General features: G+C 32.7%; 1 protein-coding gene across 2 annotated transcripts in view; it reads left to right on the top strand.

The window, feature by feature from the left end:
- EDIL3 (EGF like repeats and discoidin domains 3) overlaps window positions 1–18,588 on the top strand; it is a 651,648-nt gene that overhangs the window by 592,923 nt on the left and 40,137 nt on the right. For both annotated transcript variants that reach the window (XM_031967244.1, XM_031967251.1), the window contains one exon: window positions 4,825–4,980. In XM_031967244.1, the coding sequence (XP_031823104.1) occupies window positions 4,825–4,980 (156 nt within the window). The remainder of the gene's footprint in view (window positions 1–4,824; window positions 4,981–18,588) is intronic.

The raw sequence follows: 18,588 nt of genomic DNA, 5'->3' as shown, positions 1-18,588 counted from the left end.
GTCAATTTTTGAGGGGCTATATAAATACCATTTATTTATAATTAATCATTTATTCCCCTAGTATGAATCATTGCTACATTTGCTGATAAATCTATGTAGGAGGCAGTTTGAATTTAGAAACTAGATATTCCATAGAATGTTGCAGGCTAAATACTATTCTAGTACCCTTCCTAATCAATCCAGTTTTGAGCCAGAATGTGAGTGATTTGAGTCTAAAACAGAATAGGGTTAAGTCTTTAAGCTTGAATGCTGTCAAGATAACAGGGTAGTTACTTGCCTACTTAGCATCTTCACAGTAATCTCTGAATCCCAGGACAGATGTGGTACAGCCTCAGTGGTTTATCCCTAGAGGATGTCTGGGTGTGTCTGAATCCCTAGGGAATTCCATGTATCAGAATATAGAGCATTCTGTCCTGGACTGCTTCAGGGTTCCTGTGAAATACCCTGTCCACTGTGAGTAATTGATTATTTTTATACTGGAGGAAGATTTACTTAGACATGGTATGTAAGCAAAAATTGTCAAGGACAAATTAATTTTGAAATAAGTTGCTTACTTTTTAAGTAGAGAGCTAGGCTAAAGTGGAACAAAAATCTTTAAAAGAAATTTTTTTAGGTCAGCATTGGGAAGAAATATAGTTAAAGTGGTAGGATAAACATACCTGTCTTAAAGAGCCAAAATACACAGGCAAGGGGGAAAACATCTCCACCCAACAGGAAATCAAACTGATGTTAAGAAATACCACAGAAAGAGAGACTCTGGAAAACTCCTTATTGCATCATCATCCATGACGAAGGGAAACCTTCACTCAGAGCCTATGTGAAATTTAGCACCAGAAGAAATTAAACCAAGAAATTTTAATATCATTGTACAATGTTCAATGTTCAATGCTGTTATTGCTTCATGTGTTTGTTCATGTGTTCAATCTTTGTCCTATTCCAATCTTTGTTCTTTTCTATCCTGTGAATGTCACCAAAATAGTTTCCTCCCAGATGTCTCATGCTCTCCTAAGTTTAGATGCAGTCAGTCAACAAGTATATATTAAACACCTATTATGTGTAAACAACACTGCTAAGTTCTAGTAACACAAAGAACTTCAAAAACTGGCCTTCAAAGAGCTCCAAGTCTAAGAGATATAAAATGTAAACAAAGTATTACAAGCAAGAGTTCATATATAATTTGGAAAAGATTAATTGAGAGAAAGCACTAGTCTAGCTAGGATTTTAAAGATATCAGAGATATCAAAAGGCTGACAAAAGATGAGAATTTTAGCTTTGGATCCTTGGTAGAAATTGATTACTCAATGTTTACTATGTGCCTTCAAGAGGAGAGAATTTGGTGAAAGCTGAGGGGAAAAAAGAGATTTTGGTTTCTACCTTTGAGAAAAAAGACATATGGTTCCAAATTCTCTCCAAAAAGAGATCCCTGAAGAAATAGATTCTATAGAAAAAATAACTTTTAGAGTAGCTAGAATTTTGATCATGCATCTATCTCCAGCTTAATTTGGGGAGAATTGGTTGCTAAACATTTATGAGTGCATCTATTTACATAGTCAGGCAATGTAGATATTCTGAGGATTTTTTGAACAAACCTAGAAAATTCTAGAATAATAATATACAATAATATGCTAATGGCTAGAATTTATATAGTGCTTAAATAATTTTGCAAAGTGCTTTAAAAAATTAACTTACTTTGTGCTCATAACAACCCTGAGAGTGAAGTGCTATTGTTATCCCCATTTTACAAATGAAGAAATTGAAGCACAGAGAAATTTTGTGATTTGCCCATGAAAGTGTCAGTGTGTAGATTTGAACTCAGATTTCCTGGATTCCAAGTCTCCAGCCAGTGTCCCAACTTGAGCAGTGGTGGCAGATCAATAGAAAAGTTCTTGCCCCAAATATCTTAATGTCTAGAAGTTTCTAAATGCGGGAGATGAATTCCTAAATTAAACACGTATTAAAGTTAAGGATCAATATTGACTTCGGAAGGAGAAGGCTCAACACCTTTGTCCCTATAGTATTGTTTCTCATCTGGAATCCAAAAAAGAGCAGTTTCCTAGAAAGTGACTAAGACCAACTAGCTTCTTTTGACACTCTTTTAAATCTCAGTTCTCTAAATTTAACCAGTAAAAGTAGTTGCTGTCTTCTATATGATTACAAACCTCAAACAAGTTTCAGAATGTCTATCCATTTTCCAAAGTCTTTCCCAAGGTATTTCAATTTCAAGTCATCTTAGCCCTCCCAAAAGCAGATTCCTAAGATTAGCTTTGTACATTTGCCAGTCCTATTATATATATGTGTATATATATATATATATATATATATATATATATATATATATATATTTGTGTGTATACATGCATACATGCAATCTATGAGACAGATTGAGAACCAAGAGAGTTCTTTCAAGTTAGTAAATATAAAGTTTATATTTGGTGTTTCCTGACAATGGTGAATAGATTCTACAGTATTCTAGTAATCAGGAAAAGGAAAGAAGTTGCTGAATTGAGGAAAGGGAAGTTACATGTTTGTTTGTGTATGTGTATGTATATACATTTATACATGCATTATCCATGTTACTTTATTCTCATATCCATTTATTCTCATTTACATATATATATATGCTATTTTATTCTCTTTATTCCACTTTTCTGAGATGTTGTCCTATAAGTGTGTACTAAAGTATAAAAGAAAAATTTAACCAAACATCCTTGACACTAAAACATTAAAATGAAGTAAATATAAAGTTATCTATATTCCTACTCAAGTGATTAGCATATTAAGCACCCACATTGAACACCATCCCCACATTTCTATTATATGAAGATTTAGAAATCCATAGATCATAGGAATCATGTTTCTGTTATACACCATATTCTGTCCTCCATGCATGACTCCCACCTAACCTGAAGCTCATTTTCCAACATCCTGCTTCTCACAGGATAAAGAATATTAAATGTAAACAATTGTGGTGCTTGGAGATACTCAATGATGACATATGGAGCAGTGATAGTGAAGATAAGATCGAGGATATTAGGCAAAGGAAGTGAGCTGCTATTGTAGGATAAGAGAGGAATCTGTAGATCAAGGAAAAAAGGAGAAAAACTAAAGATAGACCATCTCAAAGAATCCTTACAGGGAGACTGAAAGTCTCAGAAAAGAGAGAAAATAGAATCAAAAAGTAACTGGAGAAAAATAAACAAATACAAATCAGAGTTTGAGGAAAGGGAATTGAATTGTTAGGTAATGAATATCTTATTGAATATATTGACAGGAAATAATAACAATTATATTGTTTAAGAAGAATTTTGGTAGCTCTTTCCATTTACAGACATGAGCATATATGGATTTATGTTTATTTATCTGTATGTATGTAAGTAGTGCTGCAACATGGGCTATAGGCACACAATGGCTATGTATTTTGTAATCTCTTTTCTCTTTTGATGTTTGACCTTAAATTTATAGCCCATCTTGTTCAGAATATTGGCTTTTGAAATAGGGTTTTCATTAGCTAATGTGTGTATTATTCAATTATGCATGATTAAATTGATGGGGGGGGGGGGAAGCTTTCAACACCAAAGGTTGTTCCTGAAGTCCCAGCCAAATTAAATGGAGCCTAATCTGTATCAACATATAAAATGGAGTCAATCCTCTGGATTGAATGGACAATTAAAGTCTGTGAAAGTATATTACATCTAAAAAGTATCTGGAGTTGGCAACAAGAAAATGGTCTCCCCATCTTAAGACTCTCCCCAATCCATTTCATCCTCCCTACAGCTTCTAAAGTAAATTTTTCTAAGATGATATGTCACTCTCTAAATCAATAAACTCCAGTGGCTACATCTTACCTCTAGAATCAAATAAAAACTCTTGTTTGGAGGCCAGGAGACACTGTGGATAGAATATGGGACCTGTAGTAAGGAATACCTGACAAGAAATCTGACTTCATACAACTTTTATCTGTGTGATCCTGGGAAAGTCATTTAACTTCTATCTGCCTTGGTCTCCTCATTTCCAAAATGAAGATAATAATAACGCCTTTGAAGTTATTGTGAATAGAACCCGAAGTATTAATAAAGTGCCTTATTTGCAAATTTCAAATCACTATATAAACTATAGATGTTAAAAACCTTTCATAACTTGCCACCAAATTATCTTTACAATGCAGAACCACACTGTCCTCTTCTTAAAGTTCTTCATATACTACATTCCATGGAATATACTTATACTTGACTTCAACATGTTAGACCTCCCACTTCCTTTAAATCTTAGTTGTTTCCATGTTGTTCATGAAAATATTCTTGTTCTCCCCAAGTTGCTAGTGTCACCCTCAAAAGTTGTATGTATTTTTATAGACTTACATGTATACTTCCTCTTAGCATCGTGTAAATTCAATGTCTGTTTCATATATGTCTTTATAACTCCAGATTCTAACATAGTTTGGAAACATAATAGATGCTTAATAAAAGTTTGTTGATTGTTTGATTTATAGATGACAGATTGTGGTGATCCAACATTTTAGTGCCATAAAAATCACTCTGCTGAGCAACTGAAGTTAGAGATGATCAAACTGGACTTTAGGATAGAGTTAGTCTTAATTAATCCAGATGATATTTACATTGTAAAGTCAATTTTTAAAAGTATATGTATATATGTGTGTGTGTTTGTGTGTGTGTGTGTGTGTGTGTGTGTGTATGTATAAAGTGGATTTTACTTACACTAGAAATTTCTAGAAATACATTTTTATGTGGTTCTTGGGACACAATAAGGAGAATGTATTACTATATGTGTTTTGTAACATTATGTTTTATATCTTCTTTATTCTAGGTGGATCTTCTAGTCCCTACCAAAGTGACTGGCATCATTACCCAAGGAGCTAAAGATTTTGGTCATGTACAATTTGTAGGTTCCTATAAACTGGCATATAGCAATGATGGAGAACATTGGACTGTATACCAGGATGAAAAACAAAGAAAAGATAAGGTAAGATAACATTTTGCTTGATCCATAAGATATAGGGTTATAGAGGTCAATGTTCTTCATAAGAAACTGTTTAAGCACTTTGAATGAACCTATTAATTCATTAGCTAGAATGACCCAGGTCTTAATATAACAGGCATGTCAATCCTCATGTGTTATCCAATTGGAATATATTCCATCAAAGTTAAATAAAATGTACTGATGATACAGAATTATATATGTTGAGCAAATATGTCAGAGTAAATCTAATAAAGGCACAAAATAGAATTCTGCTGAATTTCCTTTACCGCAAAAAGTTTTTTCTATACATTGTCATTATAACATGTGAAACCTTTATCAAAGTAGCGTTTTGATTTTAGATTTTTCTTTGCTGTATTCTTTATTAAAAGAAAAAAATTGTAATACATGTATATATATACACATACATGTGTATATATAAATATGCATATATTCACACATATGTGCACATACTCTATGAATCATAGCACATCGGATCTTTCTATCCTCCTATATGAAGTTATATATGTAAACCTTATTTTATGAATCCTTTATCAGTTTCTAATCATTTTCTCTCAAAGGTGAAATTATAGATTTTTGCCTACTTTCTTTCTTGATAAAATAGCCCATGATTCCCTCTTTTGTTGTTTGCTGATCATGTTATCATTTGGTAAAATACATAATTGTCCTTTCTTCAGCGAATAAACACATAAATTTACTTTACTTTGCCATTCACATCTCAGTATTTTCCATTTTCTATTGTGATCATTAATCATAATTTTTCTTATAACACTAGCAGAAATATGTATATATAATATAACTGCTTAAAGAAATATAGAAATGCCAGTTGTTTTATAGAAGTGTTTGGTTGAATTCATGTCAGGAAAACCTAAAAGCATTTCTGTGTGAAAATGTACTTACATACATATACAAAAGTAGATTTGCATATGACTGTTCTGTTGACTCATACATATATTTATGTATGGGAAGAGAAGAAATCTCAATCTCTTTGTGTCTCTGTCTCTCTGCTATGTATAGATGTATGTATATCATATATCTATATACAGATAAATATAATAGAAACATATAAAGTATTATAGTAATGTAAAAGAAGCTATAGATCTAGCTTCAGAATGAGAAAAGATCTCATTCCTATTCTGCTTCTGACATATACTAGCTAGATGATCCCAGGGATGTCATTGAAGTACAATTTGCAGAATAGATCCCGAGCTGTATTGGGAGAGGGAGTTTCCTCACTGAGACTTGCCTATATCAACTGTAGGACTTGTTAAATTGTAGTTTTAGTTAGAAATTGTATCTCTAGTTTTAAATAATGTATATAAATGTAATTGTAAGAAATTCTGAGGCGTACTAACAAATATTATTTTTATGAGTTGAACATAATCTTTCATATTTTTCTTTTCTTTTTTTTAAAATTTTCTCTCTCTGTTTCTGTCTTTCTGTGTTGGCTCCATCTCTTTCTGTTTGGGGAACAGGATTCAGGTTCAAATGAACCTGTGATTTCCTCTCTGAGTACAATTCACAATGTGGACATTTCCTTCATTGATGAAGAATGGCAACTTTTAAATTTAGATACCTATGAAACTATTGAGAAATATAGTACCTTGAATGTGGTCACACAGTCAGAATGTGTCAAAGATTATACTTGAACCCACTGCTTCAGATTTCAAAGACAGCCCTCTTTCTACTATATAATTTTGTCTCTTGGCAACTATTCTTTCAAAATAACAATTTACATTTTTTGTATTACTTTTTATGTGGAGACAACATGGTCTAGTGCAGGGGTCCTCAAACTTTTTAAATTGGGGGGCAGTTCACTGTCCCTCAGATTGTTGGAGGGCCGGACTATAGTAAAAACAAAAACTTTGTTTTGTGGGCCTTTAAATAAAGAAACTTCATAGCTCTGGGTGAGAGGGATAATCATCTTCAGCTGCTGCATCTGACTCACAGGCCTTAGTTTGAGGACCCCTGGGTGAATATAACTGTATCCTTGAGACATATTAGACCTAAAAGTCTTGATAGAAACAAACAGTCATGGGAATCTAGACAAGTCACTTTGCTTCTGAGTTCTCTAAATAAAACTTAAAGAGGATGAATTGAAGAGTAAATGTCTATCTACATTCACAGAGGGAATTTCTTCATTGGGGACTTGGTCACTCCAATGAAATTGCAGGTCCGTTCCCTCTCCCTTTTATTGGAATGCCATGTTCCTTAACTTTTCAGATTTACTAGCAACTAGAGCTTCAGAGGTAAGGTCAATGATAGCTATCCAGGAGAACCTGGGTAATTGAATCCATAGCCACAGTTTCTAAGGCAGTCTTTTCATCAGTATTCAATTTATTAAACTAGCAAAGACAATTCAGGAATACTGGGATCAAGAAAAGGTAGAACACCATTACTTACTAAAATCTTTCTGTGCCACATTACAGACTGCTTGGGAACTTCTGTGATTGATAGGCTAATGTTATTGTCAACCAGAGGACACTGAAGTTGATTGAATTCTAGAATTTCCTTCATATTGTAGGGAAAAAATAGTGCCCAGGGCAGGGACAGAAAAAGAAAGAGGTAGAAAGAATGATTAGGTTTCATTTCTGCATTTTATTAGATTGGCCAACACATACTCATGCCTAAGAGAGAGGATAAGGGTTAAAATAAGAAGCATGTACATTTCATGAAACTAGTCTTAAAATTAATTACATCTATAACATAACTAACCACATGAGATCTAGATTGTTTTTTTAATAATTTATTATAGATTAGTTCACTTCAATTTTTTAAATGAATGAACTAATGCACTAAGAGATTCATTCTCATGAATTAGATTTTTACTCTTTTCATAATATTCTTTGCACTTAGAAAGAAAAGAATTTCATAAATTAATAATGTTTCTGAAAACAAGATTGACCAGTCACTTCTAAAATAAGTTTTGTCAAATACAATGAAAAACAAATCAAATGAAATGATGCTGAGTGAAGTAAGCAGAATCTGGAGAATGTTGTACACAGTAACGGCAAGATTATCTAATGATCAACAATGATAGACGGAGCTCTTCTCAATATTCCAGTGATCCAAGATATTTCCAATAATCTTGGGATGGAAAATGCCATCCACATCCAGAGAGAAAACAATGACTGGATATGGTTTGAAGCCTATTATTTTCACCTTTTGTTGTTATTGTTGAAGTTGTTTGCTTTACTTCTCATGGTTTTTCTCCTTTATTTGGATTTTTCTTTCACAACATGGCTAACATGGAAGTAGCTTTAAAAGATGAAAATAGACATATAGTTGAATTTTATCTACTATTAAACTTATGTAATTGAATATTTGATGAAATTCTTCCATTTGGATACATTATTTTGACATTTATCAATGAAAAAGCATTAAGATATTATACTTACTAGCTAAGTGACCCTGTATAAGTCACATAAACTTTCTTGGTCTGACTTTCCCAATATGTAAAATTAGAAAATTGGACTCAGTAGGTTCTAAGATCTCTTCCAGCAATAATGCTTTAAAAAAAACTATAACCCAAGTATATGATTTATACTTTCCCCAAGTATGGGGAAATGAAAAAAAACAAATAGTTCTTGCCCTCAAAGAACTTAAAGCTTAGTAGGGTTTAAAACAGCAAGTAAAAAATAGGTAAAAAAGAATAAAGAGCTCTATATATTATATATATATATATATGTATATGTATACAAATATGCACATAGTTATCACAAAAGCATAATGTCATATGTTCCTTTGTGAGTGAAGTAGCATTTGTTTCCCTAAAATGAATTCAACAATTATTAGAATTTTCACCCTTACTTGATGGGAGCATGATTACATATCAAGAGAGATGAGGAGAAATGGAATTGAATCCATCCATTTGTGTACTTCCTATATTTCAGCTTTGTTAGTTATGAACTCAGAATAAGTGAGATGTTGGGAGTGGCAGCCAATTTAATCTGACATCCATCCATATCTGCAGCTGTCAAGGTCATCTCAGTTTGATGAATATAAAAAAGTTAGCTTTTAGTTACTAACAGATGTCCTTTGGGAGAAGGTGGGTCCCTAATATATAAAGATCTGCAATCTTCTCAAATCTTTCAGACCTTATTCCAAGAATAAATATGTTATACAAACATTCCCACACGCATTTGAAATGATTGAAATTTATCAAGAAAAATGATTGTATGAGCAAATGATGGAAAGAGGATTAGAAATGGATGGGCACCTTTTTCTCTCAGTCTAAGAAACTAGAATAACTAACAGACTATGGTGTCATCTTACTGCAGAAATTAAAATACAGTCTCAAGAACTAAAAATATTTCCTAATGCCTGTTTGTTTTCTGAACACAAATTTTTCAATATTTTACATCATTCCCTATTAAGTATGAACTTACTAATTCTATAATAGATGCTTTTACAGAAAAACAAACAAACAAAAAAAAAAAACTCACCCGCCCATATACTTGGTGTTGGATACGTAAAAGGATCATAGTTCTATATATATGTCTAAACATCTATCATTTTAGAGAAAGTTATCAGAATAGCTATTGTAAATAATTAACTGATAACATGTCTAATGTAAAAGCCTTTCAGCAAGATTCCCTCTGGGTCATTGTTCTTCCCTTCCTCCTCATTACTTAGTAAAAATTGAATTTTAGAGAAAATTATAAATGAAAATTAATAAAGGATGCAGTTATTATTCTCAAAGTTAATTTCAGAAGTGGTAAAAATATATATAAATTTCAAATGCTACCCAGTGCATAGGTTATTATTAAAATAGAAAAAAATGAGCTAAAACAAAATCCATCTTGTTTTAGACTTTTAAACCTGTTTGGCATATCAAATTGCCTCATTAAAAAGGACTGAAATGAATTAAACCTACAACATGAGCTTCAATGCTCAGAAATAATTCAATAGTATCTTCCCTGCTCTAAATGCATTTGCTGGATTCTAATTTTAAGGAGAAGACATCAACACCCAAAGAACACATGTAAAAATATAAGAATTGTTGAAACAACAATTAAAAAAACAATATGACAAACACATAGTCATGATAATAAATCTGCGATTTCATTACTATATAGAATTCTCATTATAAAAACTACCACCCATAATGAGTATCTGTTATGGGCCACAACTTGAAACAAGGTGCTAAGTCAGTGGAATTGATAGAGACAATGGTTATTTAGCATGGTGCTTAACAGTTCTATAGTTCAGTAGTGTACTCAGTACTTATTATAGTTCTACAAGATTCACACCTTTAATAAGAGACCATATAAGCTCGGACAAACTCAGCCAGAATCAGAACTAGGGAGGATAGAGAGCATGGTGGCAGTCCTCCTTCCTCCCCCACAGAAACCAAGACACATTCAGGAGGACTTCAAAAAGCTGGCAGAAGCAGAGAAGACAAAGGACTGGCAGCAGGAGCTTAAGTTCTCGGAACCAAGGAGAAAGATAGGCCTCTAAAAAAGCTAATGGGCCCCAGGAAAAGAGACAAGACTTGGAAAGAAACAATAAAGGATTTGGACTTTAATACCTGGCTGCACTCGTGGTGATTACTCAACTGAAAGGAAGGCTGCTCCAGAGACCCCAAGAAAACCTCAACAGAGAACATTACATTTTAGAGAGAATATTACAAGTATCAGCTATCATTCTGTTAGTAACAGGCTTATTCCTATCTATAGCAATGTGAAATATGTTTTGAAAGGAAACACAATGATATATTATGAAAAGCCTTTCAGTGCCTTGAAAAAGACATAAATAAGGCATTAATATAATGTAATATAATATAACAACATAATACGACACAACATAATATAATACATACCATTTTTATGTATTACTATAATCAACAAGCATTTTGTTCATCCTCTGTTCAAAGTAGGTAATAAGGATTACACATTAAAACAAACAAATATATGAATCAATGAATGAACATAATAGTTTCTGCTTTCAAGGATTTTACATTCTATAAGTTTACAGATAAGCAAGTAACAATGAAGTACACAAGGACTGAGGGGAAATAATAGCTCAGAACATCAGGAAGGGATTTTTTTTTTTTTTAAGGAAATGGCATGTGTGTTGAGACTTGAAAGGAGTCATAGATAAGAGATATGGGTATAAAGAAAAAGCATTCTCATCATGGCCAAGAGCTTGTTGAAAGACAGAGAATTGGGACACTGAGTGTTTTATAGTGGAAACAGCAATTAGTCCAGTTTTACTTCTTGTTCTCATAGTCATTGTTTAATCATATCCAACCCTTCATGAATCTAATTGGGGGTTATTCTGGCAAAGATATGAGAGTGGTTTGCCACTTCCTTCTTTAAGTTGATTTATGGATGAAGAAACTAAGGCAAAAAAGGTTTTTTTTTTTTTTTTTTTTTTTTTTTTTTTTTTTTAATGACATCCTCAGGGTCATATATCTAGGAAGAGTCTGAGACTTTTATGAACTTAGTTCTTCCTAATTCCAGGCCTGGCAATCGATCTATTGTACTAACTATACAATAGCTGCCCTATATAGAATTTGTGAGAGGAAGGGGAGAAGGTAGTTCCAATTTGTAATTATCTTAAAATCAGATTGTTAAGAGTTTCAAATGACAAAGGATTTCATATTTTATTCTTAAGGCCACAAAAAGACACTGAATTTTCTTGAAAAGAGGCATGAAATGATCAGAACTATACTTTATGAATATAAATTTGAAAGTCATTTTGAGAACTCATTGGAAAAAGAATAGGCTAATACTAAGGCCTGGAATTTAAGAAAAATTCAAAAAACCAAACTCCAACTGGAGCAATGTATTTTTAAAATATACACATAAAACAAATAAAATATAACATGAAAATTTTAATTTTGAATTAAAACTATAAGAAAAAATGTTGTGTAAACTGATAATATACCTGGTCCTTCTAGTGCTAGAAAAATGAGACTAATTAGGAGGTTATTATAATAGTCCCGTAGAGAGATATGGTGTGCCAGGATTGGGATGGTTGTTGTGGTACAAGTCAATAAAAGGAGAAAGATTAGAAAAATATGCAGGAGATAGGATCAATAAGACTTGATAACTGAATGGATATAGAGGTGGGAAGAGTAGAAGAGAGTAAAAAGTGAGGATGCCTTATATTTTATGAATCCACGTAACTCATAAATCTATAGGAAGATATACTCTTGATGCATAGTGGAGCTACTAAATTGCCAGTTGATGTCAGCAAATTTTACTCTAGAGGTTGAATAAGGCAACCCTAATTGATTCTTAATATTGTTTGCTACTGACTTTCCATGGTTACTTTCCTAAGTGGGGAAAAAATAGCTTTATTTACAAGTATAGCATTAGCCAAATATTTTCTTCCATGGAGCTATAATAAATAAATAAGATGTCTCAAAGAGGACATGCATCTCTGTTGAGATGTTTTTCAGTAGCAAACATCAGATAGAAATGCTTACCATCAAGTCTTATGAATTCCTTTGTACATTACTATCAATTGGCTTATGTGGAGGCAGCATAAAGTCTAACATCAATTTCAAAAAAATCAGGGCTTTCATAAAGAGAAAAAATAGATTTAAAATAATAATTTTTTCCTTGTTTGCTATAAGTGTTATAAATGAGATTCCAGGAATGTATGAATGGTCTCTCTGTCCTCATTAGTCAGAACTGACTAAGACTTAGGAAATCTGTATGCAGCAAGAAAATATATTTTCAGATGTTGCCTGGAATAAATAGCTATCTTATTCTCTTCAACTAGAGGTCAGTAGCTCACTATTCCTCCCCCAAGCAACTTAAAATATTTTATTGCTGAAGCTTCTTCTATTTTTTTTTTTTTAATTTAGTAGAGTCCCTTGGGATAACACGCATAATCAAACATAAAGGCAGTCCATACATATTTATTTGTTTGTAATATGTATTGTGCTTCATAACATTTACATTTGTTTTTCTCTGTAATCTTGATTCAATTTTCCTCCTATACTAAAAGTACATGGGCTCTTGTACTAATAAAAAAAAGAGGACAAGTTTATTTAGTAGCTATGAAGCTAGTTCCCAAGAATTTTTTTTACACTATTTAGCTGCAAAGCTAAAAAAAATGAAGTTCCTATGTTGCTTTATTTTTATGTGTCTCAGGGTACAAGATAATATAAATCAGCAATAAATTTGGGAGAAATATTCCAAGTTGTGTTTTTTTTCTGATGCATCAACTTAGACAGTAAGAGACTTCAAAAGAACCTGTGAATCAAAGTCAGAGTTTTTCTCTATATGCAGGGGGACCACTGGTGGGATGGTGTAGTAGGAAATAATAAAAGTAGAAATATCTTCCTTGATTCTTTTCCCCAAACTTTATTTTACAAATATTTGGCCTAACATTAGTCTGAAAGTTTGTACCAAAGACTATATGTGATTTTTAAAAACTGATTTTTAGTCCATCCTCTTTTTCACCTTTGAAATGGAGAAAAGATACTATTCATTAGAAACCACTGTATAATTCCATGTATTGTTTAATTAAAACTATCTTGAATTTGTAAGAAAAGAAACACAGTGACACTAGATTTTAGTTTGACCATTTTCTTACCATCAAAATAGTAATATATTTAATCAATGAAATTGAAAGTGAATTAAATTCCCTAATTTTAGTGTTGAAAATGAATGTATTATAGCATAAATGTTTGGATCATTGATTGACCAAGTCTCTCTAGATGATGAGAAATATTTTTCATCAGGTTCTGACTAAAAAGGTATTGTACTTTTATGAAATCATTAATTACTGAAAATTGTACTTTAAATGGTTGTTCATGTTATGTTTCAGGTAATCCAAATGAAAGGATGATGATAAGATAGAAAAATTATGTTTATGAAAATGTAGTTATAAAGTATGAATTACATGCTCTTCAATATATTACCACTTTTTCTTCTGAGTACACATGTATAACCTATATCAAACTGTTTACCATCTCAGAATTAAGGGAGGTAAGGGAAAGAGAGAGAAATTGGAATTAAAAAAATTTTTAAAGGAATATTAAAAATATTTTAGATGTAATTGATAAAAATATTACTAGATTTGAAAAAGGGAAGTGAATAGGATTAGAATGAATTTCTAATTTTGATAGAATTACTACATCAAATGTAAATTTGTTAAGATGAAATGAAGATTTATAATACATGGTTTGGGACCATTTGGTGACACAGGGGATAGAGTGCCAGGCCTAAGATCCCTAATCTTTAGTTCAAATTTAGCCTCAGACAGTTATTCATTGTGTGAACTTGGGAAACCCCTTACCCCTACTTACCAGAGTTTTCTTATCTATAAAATGAGCCAGAGAAAGAAATTGCAAACCACTTAATATTGTTGCCACACAAATCACTTCTAGTAATGTTGCCAAGAAAATTCCAAATGGGATAAAGAAGACTTCGTCATGAACCAAAAAGAAAAAAAAAAAAAGAAAAAGAAAAAGCAACAAAACACAATTACATCAACCACAAATGTAGAGCTAAAACTAGGCTGAGGCATTCAGGTTGGGGACCCAGACTACGGAAATTTAGAAAAAGCATAATTGTACTCTATATAGTCCTCCATCACTTTATCCCTGAAATTTCCTTTACTGTTCTGCATCCATGCCAGAGCTCTACCCATCTACATCACAGTTAGCCACACCCACAGTGAACCTTCCACAACTTATTCCCTTCTGTACCCTTCCTTGGAAGTCATTTCCTTAGTGGCTTTTTTCATGATCTTATGTCTACATCCCATATCCTCTTCCTTTCCAAGAATACTAACCCATTCTTGACAATTGCAAGTTATGAAACTGTTCTCAGGGTTCCCTCAAAAGTTTTAAGTCTTATATGCTCAAAAAGTTATCAAACTGTGCATAACCTTTGATCCAGCAGTATTCCTAGTGGGCTTATACCCCAAAGAGATCATAAAGAAGGGAAAGGGACCTGTATGTGCATGAATGTTTGTGGCAGCCCTCTTTGTAGTGGCTAGAAACTGGAAAATGAGTGGATGCCCATCAGTTGGAGAATGGCTGAATAAATTGTGGTATATGAATATTATGGAATATTATTGTTCTGTAAGAAATGACAAACAGTAAGATTTCAGAAAGGCCTGGAGAGACTTACATGAACTGATGCTGAGTGAAACAAGCAAGGCCAAGAGATCATTATATATTTCAACAACAATACTATATGATGACCAGTTCTGATGGACTTGGCCATCCTCAGCAACGAGATCAACCAAATCATTTCCAATGGAGCAGTAATGAACTGAACCAGCTACACCCAGCGAAAGAACTCTGGGAGATGACTAAGAACCATTACATTGAATTCCCAATCCCCATATTTTTGCCACCTGCATTTTTGATTTCCTTCACAGGCTAATTGTACAATTGTACAATATTTCAGAGTGTGATTCTTTTTGTACAGCAAAATAACGGTTTGGTCATGTATACTTATTGTGTATCTAATTTATATTTTAATATATTTAACATCTACTGGTCATCTTGCCATCTGAGGGAGGGGGTGGAAGAAAGAGGGGAAAAATTGGAAAAAGAGGTTTGGCAATTGTCAATGCTGTAAAGTTACCCATACATATAACCTGTAAATAAAAGGCTATTAAATAATAATAATAAAAAAAGAACACTGTAAAATAAAAAAATAAATTAAAAAAAATTTAAGTCTAACTGATGTATTGTGGGTGGAGATGTAAAACAATTCAACCATTCTGGAGAACAATTTGGAACTGTGTCCAAAGAGCAACCAAACTGCACATATCCTTTGATCCAGAAATAACATGACTAGATCTATATCCCAAAAGATAATTATTTTTAAAAGGTGGGGGGATGACCTATATGTGCAAAAATATTTATAGCATCCCTTTCCTCTTCTTTTATTTTAATATAGCTTTTTATTTACAAGTTATATGCATGGGTAATTTTACAGCATTGACAATTACCAAACCTGTTGTTCCAATTTTTCCCCTCCTTCCTCCCACCCTCTCCCCCAGATGGCAGGTTGACTAATACATGTTAAATATGTTAAAGTATAAATTAAATACAATATAAGTATACATGTCTAAACAGTTATTTTGCTGTACAAAAAGAATCGTACTTTGAAGTAGTGTACAATTAGCCTGTGAAGAAACTCAAAACTGCAGGCAGATAAAAATAAAGGGATCGGGAATTCTATGTAGTAGTTCATAGTCATCTCCCAGAATTCTTTTGCTGGGCTGGTTCAATTCATTAATGATCTATTGGAACTGATTTGGTTCATCTCATTGCTGAAGATGACCATGTCCATCAGAATTGATCATCATATAGTATTGTTGTTGAAGTATATAATGATCTCCTGGTCCTGCTCATTTCACTCAGCATCAGTTCGTGTAAGTCTCTCCAGGCCTTTCTGAAATCATCCTGTTGGTCATTTCTTACAGAACAGTAATATTCCATAATTTTCATATACCACAATTTATTCAGCCATTCTCCAGTTGATGGGCATCCACTCAGTTTCCAATTTCTGGCCACTACAAAGAGGGCTGCCACAAACATTCGTACACATACAGGTCCCTTTCCCTTCTTTATGATCTCTTTGGGATATAAGCCCAGTAGTAACACTGCTGTTCAAAAGGTATGCACAGTTTGATAACTTTTTGAGCACAGTTCCAAATTGCTCTCCATAAAGGCTAGATGTATTCACAATTCCAACAACAATGGATCAGTATCCCTGTTTTCCCACATCCCCTCCATCATTGCACATTATCTTTCCCTGTCATTCTAGCCAATCTGACAGGTATGTAGTGGTATCTCAGAGTTGTTTAAATTTGTATTCCTCTGATTAATAATGACTTGGAGCATCTTTTCATATGGCTAGAAATAGGTTAAATTTCTTCATCTGAGAATTGTCTGTTCATATCCTTTGGCCATTTATCAATTGGAGAATAGCTTGATTTCTTATAAATTAGAGTCAATTCTGTATATATTTTGGAAATGAGTCCTTTATCAGAACCTTTGACTGTAAAAATGTTTTCCTAGTTTAGTGCTTCCCTTCATCCCTTTTCTTAAAAGCAAAATATTGGAAATTAAGGGGATGCCCCTCAATTGGGGAATGGCTGAATAAATTGTAATATATGAATATACTGGAAGACTTGTGCAGTAAGAAATTATGAGCAGGCATATTTCAGAAAATAAAACAAATAAACCTTTACAAACTGATGCAAAATGAAATAATCTGAACCAAGAAGTCATTGCACACAATATCAGCAACATTGGATGATGATCAACTATAAAAGACTTTGCTCTTCTCAGAAGTACAATGATCTAAGACTAGTACAAAGAACTCATATTGGAAAAATGCTATCAGCATCTGCATAAAGAACTATTGGATTATGAATACAGATTGAAGCAAAATTTTTTTCTATTTATATTTTTTCCTTTTGATATGTTTCTTCTTTAATAATGGTGACTAATATGGGAATATGTTTAGCATAATTACATTTACATAACGTATCAAATTGCCTACTATTTTAGGAAATGGGTATGGGAGGAAAAGGGAGGGAGAAAAATTTGGAACTCAAAATATTGTAAAAAGTAAATGCTAAAAATTGTTTTGACATATAATCAAGGAGAGATAAAACAATATTAACATAAAAAGAGAAGAAAGTAGAATATTTTAGTCTAAAGTGGTGAGTTGGGGATTCCCATAGCTCTCTGGTTTTTAGGGTCTTGGACAGTGAGTTTATAAAAAGAAAGTTGCTTGAGGGAGGAAGCAATATTGTTTTCTAAGAGGAAAGTAGAGAACCATGAATACAACCAAATGTTGTCATTAGCTTACCTGTAGAACCTAATGAACTTCTTTCCAGGGCATAACTCAAACTTTTGGGGTCTGTTAATTTTGGAGAAGTGGAAATGATGGTATTCTTTATTTGTTGAAGCTATTATGTGCTTAACCAGAGTTTGTTCATAAGAAACAACTCTTGAGAAAGAAAAAAAAAACCAACAAATATTCATGTGTGTCAATAACTAGGGGAAATGAGGTATATAATCATAAAGCAAACTATAGGCCTTGTTTTGAAATGATATAAGGGTAATGGAATAAAAGAGGAAGGACATCATTGAACCTGGTGAGTTCAGTTTAAAAAGAACATTGGACCGAGATAGGGAAAATGTTTGTGACAATCAAAAACCCAATGTACTGAGAGCATCTCAGGACAAGTATTTCTTAGCTAATTTATGCCAATCCTGTGAATTATAATATATCTGGCTATATTTTAAAATGTGATATTGCAATAGAAAGTATGGGAAAACAGATTAAAAACCCTAAGACTACATTTTATAGATTTTTGTTCAAAAGATGAGTACGTCATTGCTTTAAATTACCATTATATCTCCAAAAGAAATAAGATAAATTGTTTAGAGAGATTGTTGTAAAGTTGTTATACAGGTTATATTTCTTTCTTCAAAATGGCCTAAGCTTTAATTCTTCTCCAAAACCATCACTTTTTTCTACATTTTAAAATTCAAGATTTCACTTTTCACACAAAGTAAGTCTGATCTAATCAATTGGAAAAATATTAAATCTCTTGGATAGGGCAAGCAAATATAGTAAAGATGACAATACTACC

Source organism: Sarcophilus harrisii, chromosome 1, assembly GCF_902635505.1.
Source record: "Sarcophilus harrisii chromosome 1, mSarHar1.11, whole genome shotgun sequence".
Classification (NCBI taxonomy): Eukaryota; Metazoa; Chordata; class Mammalia; order Dasyuromorphia; family Dasyuridae; genus Sarcophilus; species Sarcophilus harrisii.
The sequence above is the reverse complement of the archived record's forward strand: the minus strand, read 5'-3'. Positions and strand labels throughout refer to the sequence as shown.